The sequence below is a fragment of the Calidris pugnax genome, unplaced genomic scaffold (genome assembly GCF_001431845.1).
Source record: "Calidris pugnax isolate Ruff unplaced genomic scaffold, ASM143184v1 scaffold82, whole genome shotgun sequence".
Taxonomy (NCBI): Eukaryota; Metazoa; Chordata; class Aves; order Charadriiformes; family Scolopacidae; genus Calidris; species Calidris pugnax.
The window spans coordinates 3,916,197-3,934,133 of NW_015090833.1; the positions used below are offsets into that span (position 1 = coordinate 3,916,197).

Genomic DNA, 17,937 nt, shown 5'->3' on the forward strand with positions numbered 1-17,937 from the left:
AGTTTTAATCCTCCCCCCCCCCCCCCGCTTTTCTGAAAATTACTGGCCCAAATACCAGAATTATATATCCTGCATTTTAGGGTGCTCCAGAGCCATTTCAATTTACTTCTAATATTGGAAGTAGTGTTATTTTAATGAAAAGAGCCAAAATCAAGCTACTGAAGAGAGTTTCAAACACAGGGTATCACAGTAAATGCTTCCAGGAAAGGGCTGACAAGCACAGTTGCATAAAATGGGGATTTAACTCTTCTGTAGCAGCTTTACAGCCGACCAGTAAAACGAGAGAAAAAAGTTTTCCTAAGGAGCCGGCACAGAATGTTTAGCTGCTCAAAGGGCTTATTGCAGAAAATATATTTACCAGAGAGAAAAGGAAGTCTGGAAGAGAACCAGCTCTGGGCTGAATGAATTTGAAAAGGCTCTTTCACTGCCTGTGCAAGTTTAGTGTATAAATCAAAATTATTAGGGCTTAAATTTAAATTCTATTTCTAAATTGGGAGGAGGACCTGCTACTAAAAAATAAGCCAACATCATTTTAATGGACTCAATTGCTGAAAGCATGCAATTACAGTGCGACCAAGACGCAGTTTGGGTCACTGCAGGCACCACACAGACAATCTGACCAAGAACCCTCCTTCCCTCCGAGAGACACAGACAGAGACGCACATACTGCACGGTGAGGCACCGAGCTTTACCTTTCTGGAGCTTGGATGCATTGTCCTGTATCCAGCTGAAAAGATTGGCAAAGTCACAGTCACAGACCCAAGGGTTGCCCTCTAAGCGTATAGTCCGCAGGGAGGGAAGCGCTTCTAGGGCTGCCACGTTTAGGCTTTGTAAGTTATTGTCATTCAATTCTAACACTTGGAGCTGTTCCAGGTTCTCAAAAGCAGCCTCATCCACATCCACCAGGTTATTGTTTCCAAGGCTCAATTTTATCAGTTTTTCTGCTGATTTGAATATCCCAGCATCAAGCTGTGTTAAATTATTGTAGCTTAAGTCTAAATACACCAGTTTGGTAGAACTGCTAAAAGTGCCCTCTTCTAAAGAGGTGAGGGAGTTATTCCTGAAGTCCAAATAGACTAGATCTCCATAAAATATAAAGAAATCAGCTGGTATCGCCTGAATGTTGTTATCAGCTATAAGAAGTTTCCGTACATCCAATGGAAATGGATTAGGAACACTTGGGAGTCCTTGATCCCGGCAATCTATGGTGTGGTAGTCCATACAGCTACAGACAGCAGGGCAAAAATGACCCACAGGTAAGAAAAGCAGGCAGACAAAGAGAGAAAAAGGCAGGAGGCAGAAAGGAAAGCATGGCCACATCGTCAAGGATTTGAGAGCTGTGATGAGCACCACTTCTAAGAGAAAGACATTTTGCTCGGCTGAGCAGCAGTGCCTGGTACTTGTGTGTGTGTGTGGTTGTATCCAGGAGATCACATATCATCACAGATCCGATAGCAGCAGGCTTGGGAGGGGGCAGGGAGAGCGGCTGAAGGGAAGAGGGAGGGAGGCAAATGTGAGGATTTACACTGTCAGAATATTATAATGCTGAACAGGGTAAGGGAAAGCGGTGATTGGGTAAACCGAGGATCTTTCAAAGGACTCCCTTTTGTGAGCTAAAAAAAGCCGAGAGCCTGTTTGCATATTTGCTGTATCTTCCAGCAAACTGGAAATCACACCTGATCCTGTGACTCTGACAGCAACAGCTCAGGCTTAAAAAGCCCTTCAGGTAATAAACCCTGATGAAATCAATTCTTTTGTATCTTCCCGTGAGCCTACATCAAGGTGACCAATACCCTCCAGAAATGCAGTCGAGGGTCAGGGAACGTCCTGGTTGACTGCTAAGGACTCTTCTCCCTTTCATTTGCAAAACAGAGCAGAAGAGCAGCAGGGGGGGAGCCCAAAGACAAGGCACGCTGACTTCTGGATGGCTGCTCAGCTTTTAGAGCAAGCCTGTTAACAGTATTTAAATATGACTCGTTATCTTCTAACCAAGGAGTATAACCTACTGTAGCAACAAGGAATATAGTCTCAAAGGTGAGGGATTTTTTCCTTCCTGTTTTAATGACCAAAACATATACTTTCTAATGTCTGTTGGGTCACATAAAAGTGCAATCTGTGAATCAAATCTTCAGCTTAAGACTGAAGAGATTTCCTTCATTTTCAGGGGGCTGAAATCTCTGACAATCAATCTGCCTGTCTCCCATGGGACAGCAGAGATGATTTTGCAACAAGGCATCTGTGTTTTTCTGACATCCCCAAATCCACACCCAGAGAAGCAAGTCCTGTGCCAGCTGCAGGCTTAACTTTTAACTCCATCCCTCCCTCTTTACGCTCGTTGTGTAAGCAGACAGGAACGGGACTCTAGTGCCTGGGCCATATCTATGTGCTACGAGGGAAGATCTTTCTAAAGAGACAGATTGTATTTGTGTGCCTGTGTCCTGAAGACCAGAGCACAAACTCAAACACCTTTGGAAAGCTCATGCCTAGGTCAGAGAGACCAGTCATCTCGATTTAAGGTCATATTTCATAACTGAGTACAGAGTATTTTTCATCCAGGACTGGGTACAAAGATTTCCTTCTTAGATAGCCCGTCCTCCCAAGATACCTGCACTTAAATTCAGATACTGGAGACAGCATTATCATCCTCTCCTTCCATAAGTATGTAGAGACACTGAACTGATGGGAGGGAGGCAGATTGTTCTCAATAGCGCCCACTGACAGAAGAAGAGACTATGGGCACAGATTAAAAACCATCTGAACATAAGAAAACAGTTCCTTTTTACTGTGAGGGTGGTCAGACACCAGCATAGTTGCCCAGAAAGGTTGTGGAGTCTCCATCTGTGGAGACATTCAGAACCCCACTGGACACACCACTGAGGAACCTGCTCTGCCTCTGCTGGAGCAGGGGGATTGGAATAGGTGATTTCCAGGGGTCCCTTCCAACCTCAGCAATTCTGTGAGCTGCTGTCAGGAATGAGAACATCAGGGAGGGTTATACCTTTGAATGCTTCTCTCTTACATTCTGCAGCATGCCTTATTTCTAATTCATAGGTCTTTTAGCTAAATCACCTTGAGCCAGTCTCTAGATCCCTCCCATAAACACACATCCTTCTCCCAGTGTCTTTCACGTCTTTAATTACTTTTAAAACACCACCCAGAAAGAAATGGGCACAGCTGCCTCTATAAATCACTAGGGCAATTAAATTCCTGAGATGATTATTTAAACTATTTACCTTTAAATTTCAGAGGAAGTGGAAGTTTGATAGGCTACCCCTGAATAATAAAAAAAAAAAGGCAAATAACTCCTGTGGTCAGGATTCAATGAATCAGCATCAACAAGTAAATGCAACTGGTATTTCTCAGGCAGAACTGATGCTTTTTAAACTTTTGAGACTGTATCTTGCAAATGCTCCTGCTGTAATTTACTGTTTTTCTGCTCCTAATTCAAATAAGGCTTCAAGTCAGAGATAAAGCTGATCCTAACCCTGGAAAGCAGAACTGACGTGATATCTGGTAGTAATGATAACTTTATATAGAGAGGTGCAGGACTCTGTCTAGTGAACTTACCAATACACAGGACTAGAGAGGGTGCCTATGGCTCCTCCTGTGCAGACTCACCCTTTTGCTGTCAAATGTACAGAATGAGACTCTGACATTTTCTTTTCAAAGATGCCTCAGCGCTATTATGCCTGTTTCACAGATGGGAGACTACAGACAATAAGGCACAATTTGTGAAAGATCCAAGAACACGTTAGTGGCAGGGGTAGGAAAAGGACTCAGCTTCCCTAAAAATGCCACCAGCCCTTGCTAAAACCACCATTTCTTTCTGTAAGAAAAGACCTTCCTTTCGCTCAACTGCTCTCATGAATTCTTTACATATTCCCCCCTGCAGGGAAGCACTATAAGCAACACTATCTTCAGCGCTTTTTCTGCACAATCACATGCAGTTTCTGCACAGAATCCGGGGACCTTTTCTGTTCCAGACATTTGTGAAGGGGTTGGCAGGAGACATGGGATCACTCTCAGGTTCTGGATATTTTGGGACAGGTATCATGCAGGTTTGCTAGACACTGGCCCTGCTGCCCCAGCATCCAGGCAAAGAGAGTTTCACTGCCAACACCTGACAGCCCTGATCCTCAGCTACACCAGCCCAGCTCCAGTGCTTGCCATCACCTGCCATGGTCTGACACCTTCCTCTTGCTGTCTCTGATTTCGGAGAGCTTCTTCCTGACCTATCTCTCTCTGTATAGCATTTCCTGGGTCATTTTGTCTGTTCAGCTTTATTCATTCCTTAGCTACTGCTTATTTCTCTACCTCATCTCTTTCCCTCACAGCACAGAAATTCTCTTGAATCTTTATGAAGCTTCACTCCCTTGCCAGACCTTTCAGGCAATTTTGGATAGCAGGAAGGGAGATTCTGCAAAGCTTTCTATCTAATAAGATATTAAAGCTTTACTTCTTTAATCTTTTATTTGCATCAGTCAGTTGCAGGAACCTGTAGTACTAAATCAAGCGTTTAGCCTGCTATCTGCTAAGTGCACAGCACCCTCTTGTGCCCTACAGGACAGTGGTCATTTCATAACCACTCTGCTCTCTTCCCATAAGCTATTTAAGGAGTTTTACACCATACTCCTATACTTTGCCTACACTCTGAGCTTCACTTCTTCCTCTTCCAGTGGCCTAAAGAAACCTCAATCCCTCCATGCAAGAAAATAAAAGCTATAATCCAGGTGGTGTTCTCCTGTGCTATTTTTAGAGACACACAGTAAAACAGCAGAGGTGTCCCGGAGCAAGACTAACTAATGCACAGACCTGAGCAGGGAAACGAAACAAGGAGAAAAGCAAACTTCTAATTCCCTGATTGTACTAAGTCAGAGGAGCCAAGTTACAAACCTATTGTATTCTGCCACTCCTGACATTTGAATTTCATTCAACCTGCCCAGACTGTCTTACCTTTTGGCTATTTGTCACAGTAAAGAGGGACGCTGGATCATAAATTAACAATCACCTACTGCATCTGGATTTATATTTTTTTTGGAGAAAATTTTAAGGTACATTGCAATAGATAATGAATATCAGGACTTTGTTTGGCTTCAGCTGACACTATTGTAAAACACAAAATTGCTCCAGTGAATAGTCTCAGAAATAAAGATTTGTTTATAATCTATCCTTCTTCAGTACTCCCAAGCAAAGCCCTCCTAGCTTTCTCACCTGTTAACCAAAAGTGCTTCCAGGACTAAATTTTAGTTCATATAGTTTTCAAAAAGCAGAAGTTTCCCAATTAGAAATTGATGCCAGACAAAAAACCAAATATTCTTCTCTCCACACAGATGGGATCCCACATAGATCAAATCTCAACTATCAGCCAATTTCTCTGTAATCCTGGCTGCCAAGCTGCCCTAAGGCAAGAGGGACAGGATGGGTTTGAAAAACATGCTTGTAAAACAAACACGGTAACAATTTCACAATCAAAGAACTATGGAGGAGTTTGTGTCAAATCCTTTTGTGGAGAATGAGGAAGCAAAAACAACTCTCCATACCTCCCAGCTGTAGGAGTTGAATAAGCAAAGCAGAACAGTAGGCAGGCTTTGGACTAAAACAACAAAGATCTGACTTTCCATTCCTTTCATTTTCTATTCAGGATACTAAGAGAAAGCTCTAAAATAAAACAGGGAGTGACAAGCCACACTGCTCCTGGATCTTTAGTGTGCCTGCAGTACTATATCATGGCAAGCAGTAGGAAACTAACAGAAAAACCATTCCCTTCGTGCCTAGTGAAGTAAGAAATAGCTTTGCAGAAAAATGACAGAGGTGTCATCTTTCCCATAGAAACTTCCAGCCTTTCCCTTAAAAGTGCTCCAAACCTCCCAAAATAATTTGAGTAATGGAAGAAAAAAGAAAGAGCAACCATAGTAGAGACACACATGAAAGATTCAGATCTCAGCCCATAAATCCTTACTTACAAGAGAGTGAAACTGAAAACTGTCCATCCTCATTCACATTTGTGAACAGTTAATTGAGCATATTTTTCCATGGAGGAAGTTATTATTCCAGGCTCACGCTCCATTGAGTTAAGGTACGTGTCATGTCCGAGGCTGCTGTGCCAGGTGCACATAATGATTGCAAAGGGTTTTCCTCCTCATTATCATACATTTGCAATGTGTCACGGGAACCAATATTCAAACCCAAATGACTAACAGTATGTTAATCAATTAAACACTGAAACCAAGTGCTAAGCGCCATCTCTGAACAGAAGCCCCATTTTTATTCATTTATTTTACCATTTTGGCTTTAATGCTTTTTTCTTTCGAGAAAAATCTTCCCTTGCTATGATCAGGCATTTTTTTATGAGTTAAGGGGCAGCTTTGGACAGTTTTTCCTCCCATCTTACATCTAAGAAGGCCTGAATAAGCAGAAGAGAAAAAGGGTATATTCCTTTGTCTTACAATTTATGAGATGATAAAAACTGTGAAGTGAACTGAAGCTTGTATTACACCTGCCCAGTCCTTCACTGCTGCTGTCGCTGCTGATGATGTGCCACTGGGAGGGAAATTACATCAAAATTAATCAACATGGCAGCAGCAATGATTGAATTTGAAAACTTTAGACAGTGCAGTTCAGCAGCCAAATGAGATCAGCCAAAACCCATCAAAAGACTTCCATCATGCGCTCCAGACAACGGGGCTTATGCAGACACATGGTCGCGATCTTATTGTAAACCATTTACAATCGCTAAAAGCATTCACAGGAAATGGAACCGTGTAAATTAAATTTCCTTTTTCCCTCAGGAAGGAGGTGTATCCAGCCACTATAGTGTAGTCAGCCGTCCGTCCTCTACATAGTTTCTATACAGAATTACCACAGCTTTAAAGCAAATTAAAGGTGACTCAAAGTGAAAGTTCTCCTAAGCTGTTGAACGAAGACATGCTCGTGTGCATCCACTGCTACCTTACATGTAATAAAGTCAAAAGTAAAGCTGGTCTTGGGTTTCTTCTCAAACACTATTTGTCTGGTCAGAGTCACCAATGGGTCTGTCAAGATCTGAAAAACCTCAGGGAGATCAGAGATTCCTTAGAAGCTCAGAGTTTCAAAATAAACTATAAGAAATCCAACATAGGATTTGTAGAGGAAAATTTATGAAAGTTAGTGACTTCAAAGTAGCAGTTGAAGTTGAACATAACTTTCATATCTGAAACTTGTCTCAACCTGCAGGTAAGTCTCCAGCAGTGAAGTGAAACGGAGAAGGAAGTTTGAGCAAATTCTCAAACCCCAAGATACCACAAAATTATTCCAGCTCTGATGTAAAGCTAAATTGAATACTATTTTTAACCCATGACTATCATTACAAACATGGCATATTTCTTCAAAAGACAGGAAACTAATAGCTCTTGGGAACTGATTTCCTCCAAATCGTCCACCCCACACTCATTCTTTCTGTCCCTTCTATAGAGAACAACTGGTAAAATCTTTATCCCAGCATTCAGAGGGTGAAGGTGCCACTGGGCAAATTTTTATTCTCTCAGTAGGAAGTATATAATTTTAATTTGTACTCTGGGCCACCTAGAAAACCTTTTGGCGAGTTCTCTTTGTTCTAATGAACAGTAAATATTTACAGCAATTAAAACAGTTGACAGTTAATGTTTATAAAAACACCACATATATATTCTTTGAGTATAAAGCCCCTCCAGATCATTAGATCTGCATGGTACAGCACATAGAGAGTAAAAAACCAAAACAAAACGTCCCAACCACCAAAAAAATTCACACAAAAAAAAGGACTCTAATTCATTTTGCTATTGACATTGTATCATTAATGGGCTGAATGTCTTTTCCAGATGAAAGATGATGCACTTGTGAGGATTTTATGCAAATTCATACCAAATATACACCCAGCACGAAAACAGTTCCATTTACAAAGGCACGGCTAATTTAACTGGGGGTCATGGTCTTTTAATGACTACTCAGTTTGCTTTGATAAGGGGGTTTCACAAAGCCATTACAAAATACCTTCCTTGGCTGTATTAATTTAACTTATTTGATGTGGTATGAACTAGTTGCAACAGGGGAAAAAAACAGGCTAGATCTTCTAAATCTTTTTTCTAATGCAGAGAAAAAAAACCCAAGAAAATAATTTGTGCTTCCTTCCCCTTTCCCATCTGCCATACAGAGTGTTGTTGCACACACTTCATGGATTTAAATATGCAGAAAGCACGTTTGTGTCACTGGGAATCCCAAGCATCAGATGAGTGGTAGAAATAATGGAAATAATTATTACACCCCTCTCTGTTGCCCTTTACTGTAAAAATACATCACGAAAAATCTAACTAAGTGCTAAAAAGATCCGACTGTTATTTCAAAATAGGGCTTGAAAACTGCTCTTTGAAGTGCATTGCACACTCATTAAATCACACGCACCATTCCCCTAAGCAGCAATTTCATATTTTACTGGTTAATTCTGACCAACTGGCTTCCTGCAAAATAATTACTCCCCCAAAATGCCTCCATCCCAGCACTGCAAGACACAGCACTAGGCAGCACAAGGGGACAACAAACAATAGATTAGGACTCGAGGCAGAAACACAAAAATCTTGCACTGTGTTCAAATGGAATTAAATGAACTGGCAGAGTAAGGGTGTGCAAATGTATGTTTGTGTGGATGTGCCCATATCTGAACAAGTGCATGTGTAGTTCCTTTTTTTTTTAAAAGATCAAATACAGAAAATCCAGAAAGGGCAATCTACTGGAAACAATAGAAAGTTTGGCCCTTATGCTTTATCTGTAGAGCTCCTTTCTGTCATCCTTTTTAATCCTATGTTAAAGAAATCAAATTTCCTTTCTAAATTCAAGAAACACCTCGTCCTTTTATACCCACATGAAGAAGAAAATCAAACAAAATGTTCACCAAAGATTCTTGAACAAATGGGTTGAAATCCTGTGACACAAAGAACTTGTTTTTACCTTTAAAGTATACAGTAAAGGCTATGTTTTGCTTACACTTTACTGTAAGCAAAAAATATTTCCAGGATGACAAAAATTCATTATAGTTACCTATCTCTTGGTATAACTGAGGTATCTACAGTCCTGTTCATGGTAAACGATCCTGGTCATTCACTTGTCTTGACTCTCAAGTGATCTCTCTATCCTCGTACAAGTTTCTCTGGCTATACACAAGTATAGTGTCCCTTAGGGAATGCAGCATATTTTGACTTAATGCCTTCTGACATTTCACTCGCCTTGTTAATAAGATGGGTGAAATGTCAGGTGAAATTATATCAACGAGTGCAGCAATCCCCAGAAGGGAAACGTTTGGAGCTCTGCAATACTGCCTCTAGATTTGCTTTTCAAAACCATGTTGATAACCAATGCTAATTATTACAATGACTAGCTTTCATAATTGCTTCAGAAATTACTTACCTCACTGACAACGAATGGGGGGCACTTCTCTGGTACTCAGGGATATCAGACATAACCTCCAGAATTTTATTATAGTCACACTTTGAATGGTGCATTAATAATCACCAGGACACCAGCTCTCTTTAACAACTTCTCTCAGCCTACGTGCTGATACCCCAGTGGTACGCAGTAGTTTTAATTACTAGAACTTCAGCAGGACCCTTAGTATTGGGAGGTGGAGGTGTCTCAGGAGGTGGTTGTACAGTGCCAGCACCCAGGAGTGGTCCCACACCACTAAATAATGCAATTGTGCAAGAGGAACTCACGGCGCATCTGATGCACCTCGTCAGGAGGTGCATCTGGTTTGTGTATGTAATTAAAGTTTGCGTGAACTCCTTCATACATCTTCTTGTCTTCTGCAATTTCAGAAGCTGCCTCATCTCAGTCATACTAAAGCTGAGAAACATTGCCAAAAGAAGGTAAAACACGGAATTTCCTTCCTGGGGAATGTTAGTGAAGTTAATGAGCGTTAGTGCCGGCACTATTCGGAGTTCTCAGTCATCACAGTCTCTGGCTCTATGCAATTTTTTTTTTCTTTAGTAATATAAAAATAAATCAATCTCACAAAAATGGAAGAATTGAAGTCTCTTAAATCTCAACTTTCAAGGGAACCCAGAAGAAAAAGTATGTTTGCTTCAGGCTCTTGTAAATTTTTCAGGAAGTTAATGGCACAGAAGACGAATATGGTAAGAATATTGTTCATTCACATGGTAACACGTGGAATGTACTATACTCTCCATTTTCTTAGGCTATGCTATAAGCAAAAAGATATTTTTAGGGATCATGGAATGGCTGCAGACTAAATATAGAGAAGCCAAAAATGTCCAAAAACCCACTTTCAACAAAAAGCTAAAACTGAAAAATGAATTTTAACTGGTAAATTCTGTTTTCTTTTTAGAAAGTATTTCCAGGTTATAACAGGGGATTTAATTTTGTAATTCGTACATTTTCTCTATGGTATTCCTAAGCAGGATATCATATTTGAAGTTTCCAAAAAGTCATCTCCAATAACTTAAGGTCATAAATGTCTTACCTAAGCATATAATGAAAGGCATTTATTTATTTCTTGACACAGGCACTTCCACAAATTACTTGGTTCCTTCTGCTGAAGCCAGACAAACACTTGCTAAAATTATATATGTGACTTCTTCTGATATAGATGTTACATTATAAACACTTTATTTCTTTTCCTGCAAACACAAATCTAGCTTCCTGCTTTTCCTTTACCAAGGTTTTATTTGTTTTAAGGAAGATGGTTTGAAATTAACTTCTTAGTAGGTGCATGAGCAGCTCCAACACTCAAAGCTACCACCCAGAGTACTATTTCAGTGTCAGAGACTCATGTGGCTCTTGAGGACACAGGCATGGAACGGCTGTCAGGGCACTGATATGGCATCTCTGCAGTCCTTAAAAGCTACCCATCCAGAAACAAGTTTGGAGTATTTGGAATTACTAATGATGAAAGATTTTGATGGTGGTGGGAGGGGAACATAGTTTAAAATTACTTTTTATTATATTACTATTTTTGGATCCCTAAGAGCAGGGACCTCCAAAATGACGTTAAGTCACATGTTATCCAGAAAAGCATCTCCCCTGGCTATTATTCCAACCAGGTATCATATGTGATGCTGTGGAATGGCCAAAGGAATATAGTTACAAGTTGTGCCATTGGGAAGTGGTTTAATGACTAGTTTTGGAATAAGATGAATCATTCTAGATGCACTTTTGACACTAAAAAAAAATAATCAACCAATAAAGGAATAATTAAGACACGTGTTCAAGAAAGCCCTAATGATTTTTAGTTTGCTTTTAGATTTGTCACTTTTCAGAAAATATAATATACTGTTACTGATAGGATGGCTACTGGGTATAGACACCTTATTGTTACTTTAAGAAAAGTACTGCCTGGTAGTGCCTGCTGCCTGGTGGAACATCATTATTACCTTAAGTGACAGAAGGCAAAAGCAGAAGGATGCAGGGTCACAACTGCTGAGCCAAGAATAGAGCTCCATAATTCCTGATGAGCTTTCTCAAAGATTTATGTGCACATGGTTTTGTGCAACATAAATATCCTACACGTTTAAATAAAGTGCAGGTCAAGCTCCATGGATACTTGTTCTAAAGTAAAAATCCATCTAAAATCAGCATTTTACCTTTACTCACACTTACAGGGTAATACCTCAGGGCCTCAGTTTCCCTTTTCTAAACAGGGAAAGGGATAAAACTACTTAAGGCTATACAGAGTACAAGGTATATGGATCTAAATTCCTTCTTTTAGGAGCAATCTTCTTTGCTAGGAAAGATGCTGTATTATCAATAATGCTTGCAGATGATTAAAATTGTGAATATTCTTTGTATTGTACTTGGTGTACAGCTGCCTACGCCTACAAATACATGAATCATGGTTCTCTAATTCAGTTCCTGCAGTGAAACCAAGAAGATACTAACATTCCAATAAAGAAAAAAATCCCCTCTTACTCCACTACTTATATTTAATGAAATAATTTATAAAATAGACACAGTGTTGGCACTGGGGAGAGAATCTGCAATGCTTATTTCCCCTCCTGATCTACTGTGTAATCTTGTAAAAGTCACTACAGTGCTCAGTGCCTCAGTTTCCCCACTGCTCCATATGGAAATAACTAGAAGCAGCAGCAGCAGGCTGGAACTTTAAAGTTAGATGATATTCACCTCAAAAGCTTTCAGCATTTCCATTTTAAAAGGCATGGGCTTTTAAATATTTATATTTTAACAATACAATAGTGCCTTGATCCAAAGACACATGTAGATGGCTGGGGCTATTAAAGTGGAGAAGGCCTCCAAGAGAGCAGCTATCTCATTCTCCTTTGTTCTAGAATTAGTTTATGCAAGACAGGTTCTCGCAAATACAGAGCAAAGCATAAAACATTTATTTCCTAATTTAAAGCATGAATTAACTTACCCCTTAAATAGGAAAATCCTGCATTTGAACTGCCTTCCCTTCTCTCCAAGTTACTACTGACAAGCTAATATCACAAAAAGTGATCTCAGATGGTGGTTTGAGTAGTGCAAAGATAAGGTCTATCGTTGTGAATTATAATTTAATCACACTCCTGTAGGTCCACCTTCTACACTCAGACTGGGACTCCACCCTCCACATATTCTCAAGTCATCATTTCATTTTATCCATACATAAATGATTTATAGTGCTGTTCAGAGAATAATCAAGCCCCGTATCTAATCTTTGCTTTAACTATCATGAACATTCATTAGATTTTGGGGATTTTTTGTGTCCTTTCTTATTCTTTCCTTTACTATCATACTTATTCACTTTAGTTTTCAGGAAAACATTTCGCAAAAATATTTGTAAAGCCATGCTATTAGTCTAGTATTTCTCCCAGACAAAGCATCAGCACTTGCAGCTGAGACCCTTTATTAAATTCAGTGGTACAGTATTTCATTTTAGGAGATTATAGTACATTATTCAGCTACGTGTCAGTGGAATAATATGTGAATGAATCCAGATTTTGCAAAATAGATGAAACACCCATGTTTCATCCACCCCTGATTTCAGTGCTTGGTTTCATTTTCATTTGAGGTATACTTAGCCCCTTACTAAAATTCTTCAAATTCGTTTGGATTCGGTTGCCAGTCAGAAGGTGAGCTGGGGGCAGCACAGTGGTGGCATTTCAAGAAAACCCATGGTTTCTACCATTGGGAGATCACGATGTCTTATTTCTCTCACCGAACTCTTCAACGAAGCATGTGTTTTCATACACATTTGGACATGTAGCCAGGGTGGAAAAACATGCTGCTGCTTGAAGATGTGACAAAAAGATTGTAGCCCAGACCCTCCCTTGTTTCTCACTGGGCCAAGGGAAGTGGTGGACCCCAGCCCTGCAGTGAGTGCATTTTAAACAGAACAGAACCCGTGAACACCTCACTCCCTCTCGTGGCTGCACAGTACTGTGTAGATGGGCTCTTTCTATTTATTAATTTATATTATTTGCAGGTAAATCCCAGTTACATGAAATGTGTCAGAGTCAGGAAAGGCCGCTGGGGAACCTCACTCCGCATTCCCTCCTTGCCACATTCTTCAGTATCCATCCCCACAATCACCCTGCCTTTCTGCCCCGGCCTACTCTCCCCCAATTTGGAACACAACTTTTCTTTCCACCAGCTTTTGTTCATCTTTGCACTTCCTTCATGAAGCTGCGTGCTTTTGGGAACATGCTTTGTATACAAAAAGGAAAATAAACCACATTCTTTAGGGAGGAATAACCACATATGTTATTCCTCCCTAAAATCAGAGTTGAGATGAGAATTTGGTCATGGAACTTAATAGGGGTAGTATTTCTCATTTATTCATCCACATGCATTCCTTTTATTTCCTAAAAGACACATGAGCTTATTCAAAGAGAAAATTAGTCATTTACAGAAGAACTGCCTGTGCCCATATGCTGTGTGTGCCTCAGTCTGTCCACCTCCTTGTCAACCCAGGCAAGTCCTGCCCCACGCTGAAGACACCCAGAGCGCCGATGGCCTGGCTGTGAGGACACAGTGGGGCTTCAGACAGGCCAGGGACGGTGCCAGGTTCTGCTCACATTGTGCAGGTGTGATCTCAGACACGTTGTCAGGATTACAACACTTCTCAGTGCATTTTCAGCATGCTAACACAATGCATATTTAAAAGAAGCGGGGACATGTAAATTCCTAATGACAGACTCGCTCTATCTGCATAAACTCACTATAAAAGCAGTGAAAGTCTTTGAAAGTATTAAAAAGCCTCATAGAATCATTCTGTAATAAATGAGAGACTGAGTACACAATATATGCGTGTTTTTCCCCCCTTTTGGCTCTGCTGCTGTGTTGCTTTCCTTATATAACTGTTCTAGTTAAAAGAACACTCCTGACCTAAGAAAACCTACGTCAACCTTATAATTTTTTGTTAAATACATGGTGGTCATCCACAGGTTTAAAAGTAGTAAAGAGTGGGCATTCCATATTTAACTCTGAGTCACTCCATTGTATGTCACGTAGAGACAACTGTTGGCAGACTCTGGGAAGACCTTTTCGGGATACAGGACTTACTGACAGAAACCCCAACTCCAGTGTGTCCTCGGGAGCATCCCCACTCCCTACAACCAGCTCTTACACCGTATGGAACCTGGTGCATTCTGTGAAATTTATGTTTTCAGGACTCTGCTCCCAGGGAACTTCACTCTCACAGGAGAAAGCTTTATTGAGAGAGCAGCTGAGAAGCTCTGCTCTGGGGGTCCTTATAAACAACCAACAGACCCATCCTCCTGAGAAAGGGACTGTAGACTGTCCACCAGATGCGTCCTACTCCCTTCACACCAGTATATTTAGCTTCAGGTAGGCAATGGTGCTACTTCTAATTAAAAAATATTGTAAATCATGCTTTTGTGTTAAGCAGCCCAAATTCATCTGCTTCTAATGAAGAGCCTTACAGTATGAACAATAAAGTTTCCATTTTGAAATGATAAAAGCAGGAAATAAAGTCATCTTAACATCAAACCACAGACTTCGAAACATCACAGAGAAATCTTGACGTTTTCCATAGATCAACTCACTCTTACATAAAACTGCTCTGCAGCTCTCTCTACCCTTTCCCTCTCCCAGCCTATTGTAATCAAGTCTTTTCAGGACTGACTGAAATGGCATCATGGAGAAAAGCAGCTTCTACCAAGAGCAATTGCCCATAAATTTCAAATGAAACTATTGCAAGTGTAGATGTTTACTTCTTTTCCCTTAAATACTAGTTTATTTTGAGAGTCAATTTGACACATCTGGATTTCCTGGCTGGGATGGGGCCTGGCTGCTTCAGAACTGCTCTCTCTCCATCAGGCTGCTGTTATAGCCCAGAGGCACTGGCTCAGTGTGTGCCTATTTATCAGATGATGAAATATTTTAGATTGCTTCTGTGCCCCATAGATCGGAGCACTGGTTTGCGAACACTGGTATATATTGATTTTGGTGAAACTCTGAGTTAGATCAGCTGGCAATCTAGCCCCATCTCTAAAACTGACTGATAAATATCATTACTATTCTAGCTTAAGATCTCAAGCATTGTTGCTATTTTCTGATTCAATAATCTCTCTTCTCTACATCTGACAGCTCGGGTGGCTCACACATCTGTGCATATAGTATTTTACAGTCAGGAGCACAGATGGTCAAGGAACAGGATTTGATTTATAGCTGCTTATCTTGAAAATAGCTACATAATATGAATATTTGAGTTAGTCAATACTAATGCCAATCCCCTCCTATAGAACACATTTAACTTTTCAAACAGTGAATTCTTCTGTCTTACATCCGCTGCAAGTCTGACTTCACATCAGAAGTGGTGTCTCTATCAGGAAAGGCTGCCCAAAACACACATGGGGTGAATTTTTTCTGGTTCTCCCATTCCCTGATGCTTGCCTGATGAGGAACTACTGGATTGCCATTTAAAAAGCCAGAGGCCAATATGTATTCTCATATCTTGCATTGCAAATGCACTTCTAGAAATTAGAAATGAAAAGCATGATGACTCAATACCAAAAGGTCCCACAAAACCACAGCTATTTAAGAGCTACACAAATCAATGAAGAGATATAATGGACTTCAACTTTAACGATTTGTGAATAAGGGAAGGTAAAAGCCACTTCTGAGGGCAAGGGTCTGTATTTCTGCAAAAGCCATCTAAGAATCTTTGACTTCCACGTAAATAACCCCATAAAATGGGAACATAATCATCCATACTCTCAGTTTAAAGTCCACTACGTAGACCTGAGTATGCATGTATACAGACGACTTCTCTCTACACACACACATATAAAATGGCCACACAAACATCACATCTCTTGAAAGACGAATATTCAAATTATCCCTCTACTGTCCCACAGAGGCCCACAAGTTGTCAGAGACTGTAGCCTGATGACAGATTTGAATGTCCTGGCTTCTGTCTGACTTACTGCAGAATTTTCCATGAACGTGCAGCTCCATGTACTGCTACCATTTCGCTTTCCACAGAACCATCTCCGGTACAATCTCAGCTTACAACATCTCCAGCACATAAACAGTAAGCCCGTATTTTCCCTTCCTACTTTTTCACTAAAAATATATTCAAAAAGTGTAAATTAAGCCTTCTATCTGATGATATCCTTTGCAAATCTGTTCTGTAACTAAAAAGATACTCTTTCTGTTGCCGAATTTCCTGTTGCTGTACCCCGGGGGCTGCAGTGGGCCCTGCAATGTTTGGCCAGAAACAGAAAAACTGTTTTCTTCAAGCTTTATTAATTTTCAAGCCATTTCCTGTTTTCCCTTTGCAGCCAAACCCACCCCTTTTGGCAGGTACTGAGAGACAGAAACACCCGATCCAGTCTGAGGAAATATTCTATTACTTGAAAGAGGAGGAGACCCTGAACGACACCTACAATTTTTCATTATCTGCTTTCAACAAGGCAACTTTGCTTTGCTGTGAGAGAATCTTTGAGCAAATCATGCTGTATAGAATTGCCCATCTTAATTTTTGAATCCTTTACATAATAGATTTAGTCTTAGAAAACCTTGTATAATTCACAAGCAGACAGCATCCACAAAACAAATTCGGAAGTGGAAACAGAAAGCAAATTCTATTCATAGGTTGCATTTTTCATAACTCATGTTTAGGCAGCTTCTTTTAACGTGTAACCCAAACCAGTAGAAACCTTCTGTCCAGTTTGTGACAGGAGCCTTGGTTTGCAGAAGGGACAAGCAAGGACAGGCTCAGACAATTTACAAGATCTCTGTGTGCTTGGCACCTGTGAATGTCAGTCCTAGAAGACACTGGTGTCCTCAAAGTGTTTCTAAAAAACATCAAAAGTGAAAAGAAATCAAGTAATACAGCCCTCAAAGGTTTAGACCTTGATATATGTAATTTCTTGTGGTTTAGAGATAGCTGTAGTGAAAGGGGGAATCATTCCTAAGGTATTTCAGGAAAATGGTAATAATTTTGTTGCCATCTGAGACTAAGTACAGTTAACAGATTCACGCTACACCGGGAGCCCTGTAACAACAGTCCCGTCTCCTCTGCAGCCCATTGACCCCAGCAGCTGAATCAGCATTGTCCCCAGAGTTCACTGTCACTTTGCCCTACGCAGTATTCTTTACCTTCTGGATCATAGTAATGTTCACTTGCAGGGGAAGGAAATCTGGAGCTGTTTTTGCAGTGTAAATGAGTTAAATGTACAAATAGACACTACTTTGTTCAGCAGAGAAATGCAATCAATTCCAGGACAAACTGCCAAACAAATTGCCAATGATAAGGCCAACCCAGTACCAGAGAAGGGATGATCATAGAGCACTACACTTTCAGAGGAGTGCAGTCGGGCAGACTGATCAGCTCTAATACTGCAACCAACCATAAATTCTCACACACAGCCACAGAAATCAAGCTGCCTACGGTCCCCCCCTGCATGGTATCCCCCTCAGCAGCAGAGTTATATGGAATCAGTGGCAGGG

At 40.5% G+C, this 17,937-nt stretch overlaps 1 protein-coding gene across 1 annotated transcript in view; it reads right to left on the reverse strand.

Annotated features, from left to right (window-relative positions):
- DHRS3 (dehydrogenase/reductase (SDR family) member 3) overlaps window positions 1–1,472 on the reverse strand; it is a 124,951-nt gene extending 123,479 nt beyond the window's left edge. The window contains exon 1 of the mRNA XM_014941414.1: window positions 693–1,472. Within this exon, the coding sequence (XP_014796900.1) occupies window positions 693–1,320 (628 nt within the window). The 5' untranslated portion in view covers window positions 1,321–1,472. The remainder of the gene's footprint in view (window positions 1–692) is intronic.
- Window positions 1,473–17,937: the final 16,465 nt, after the last annotated feature.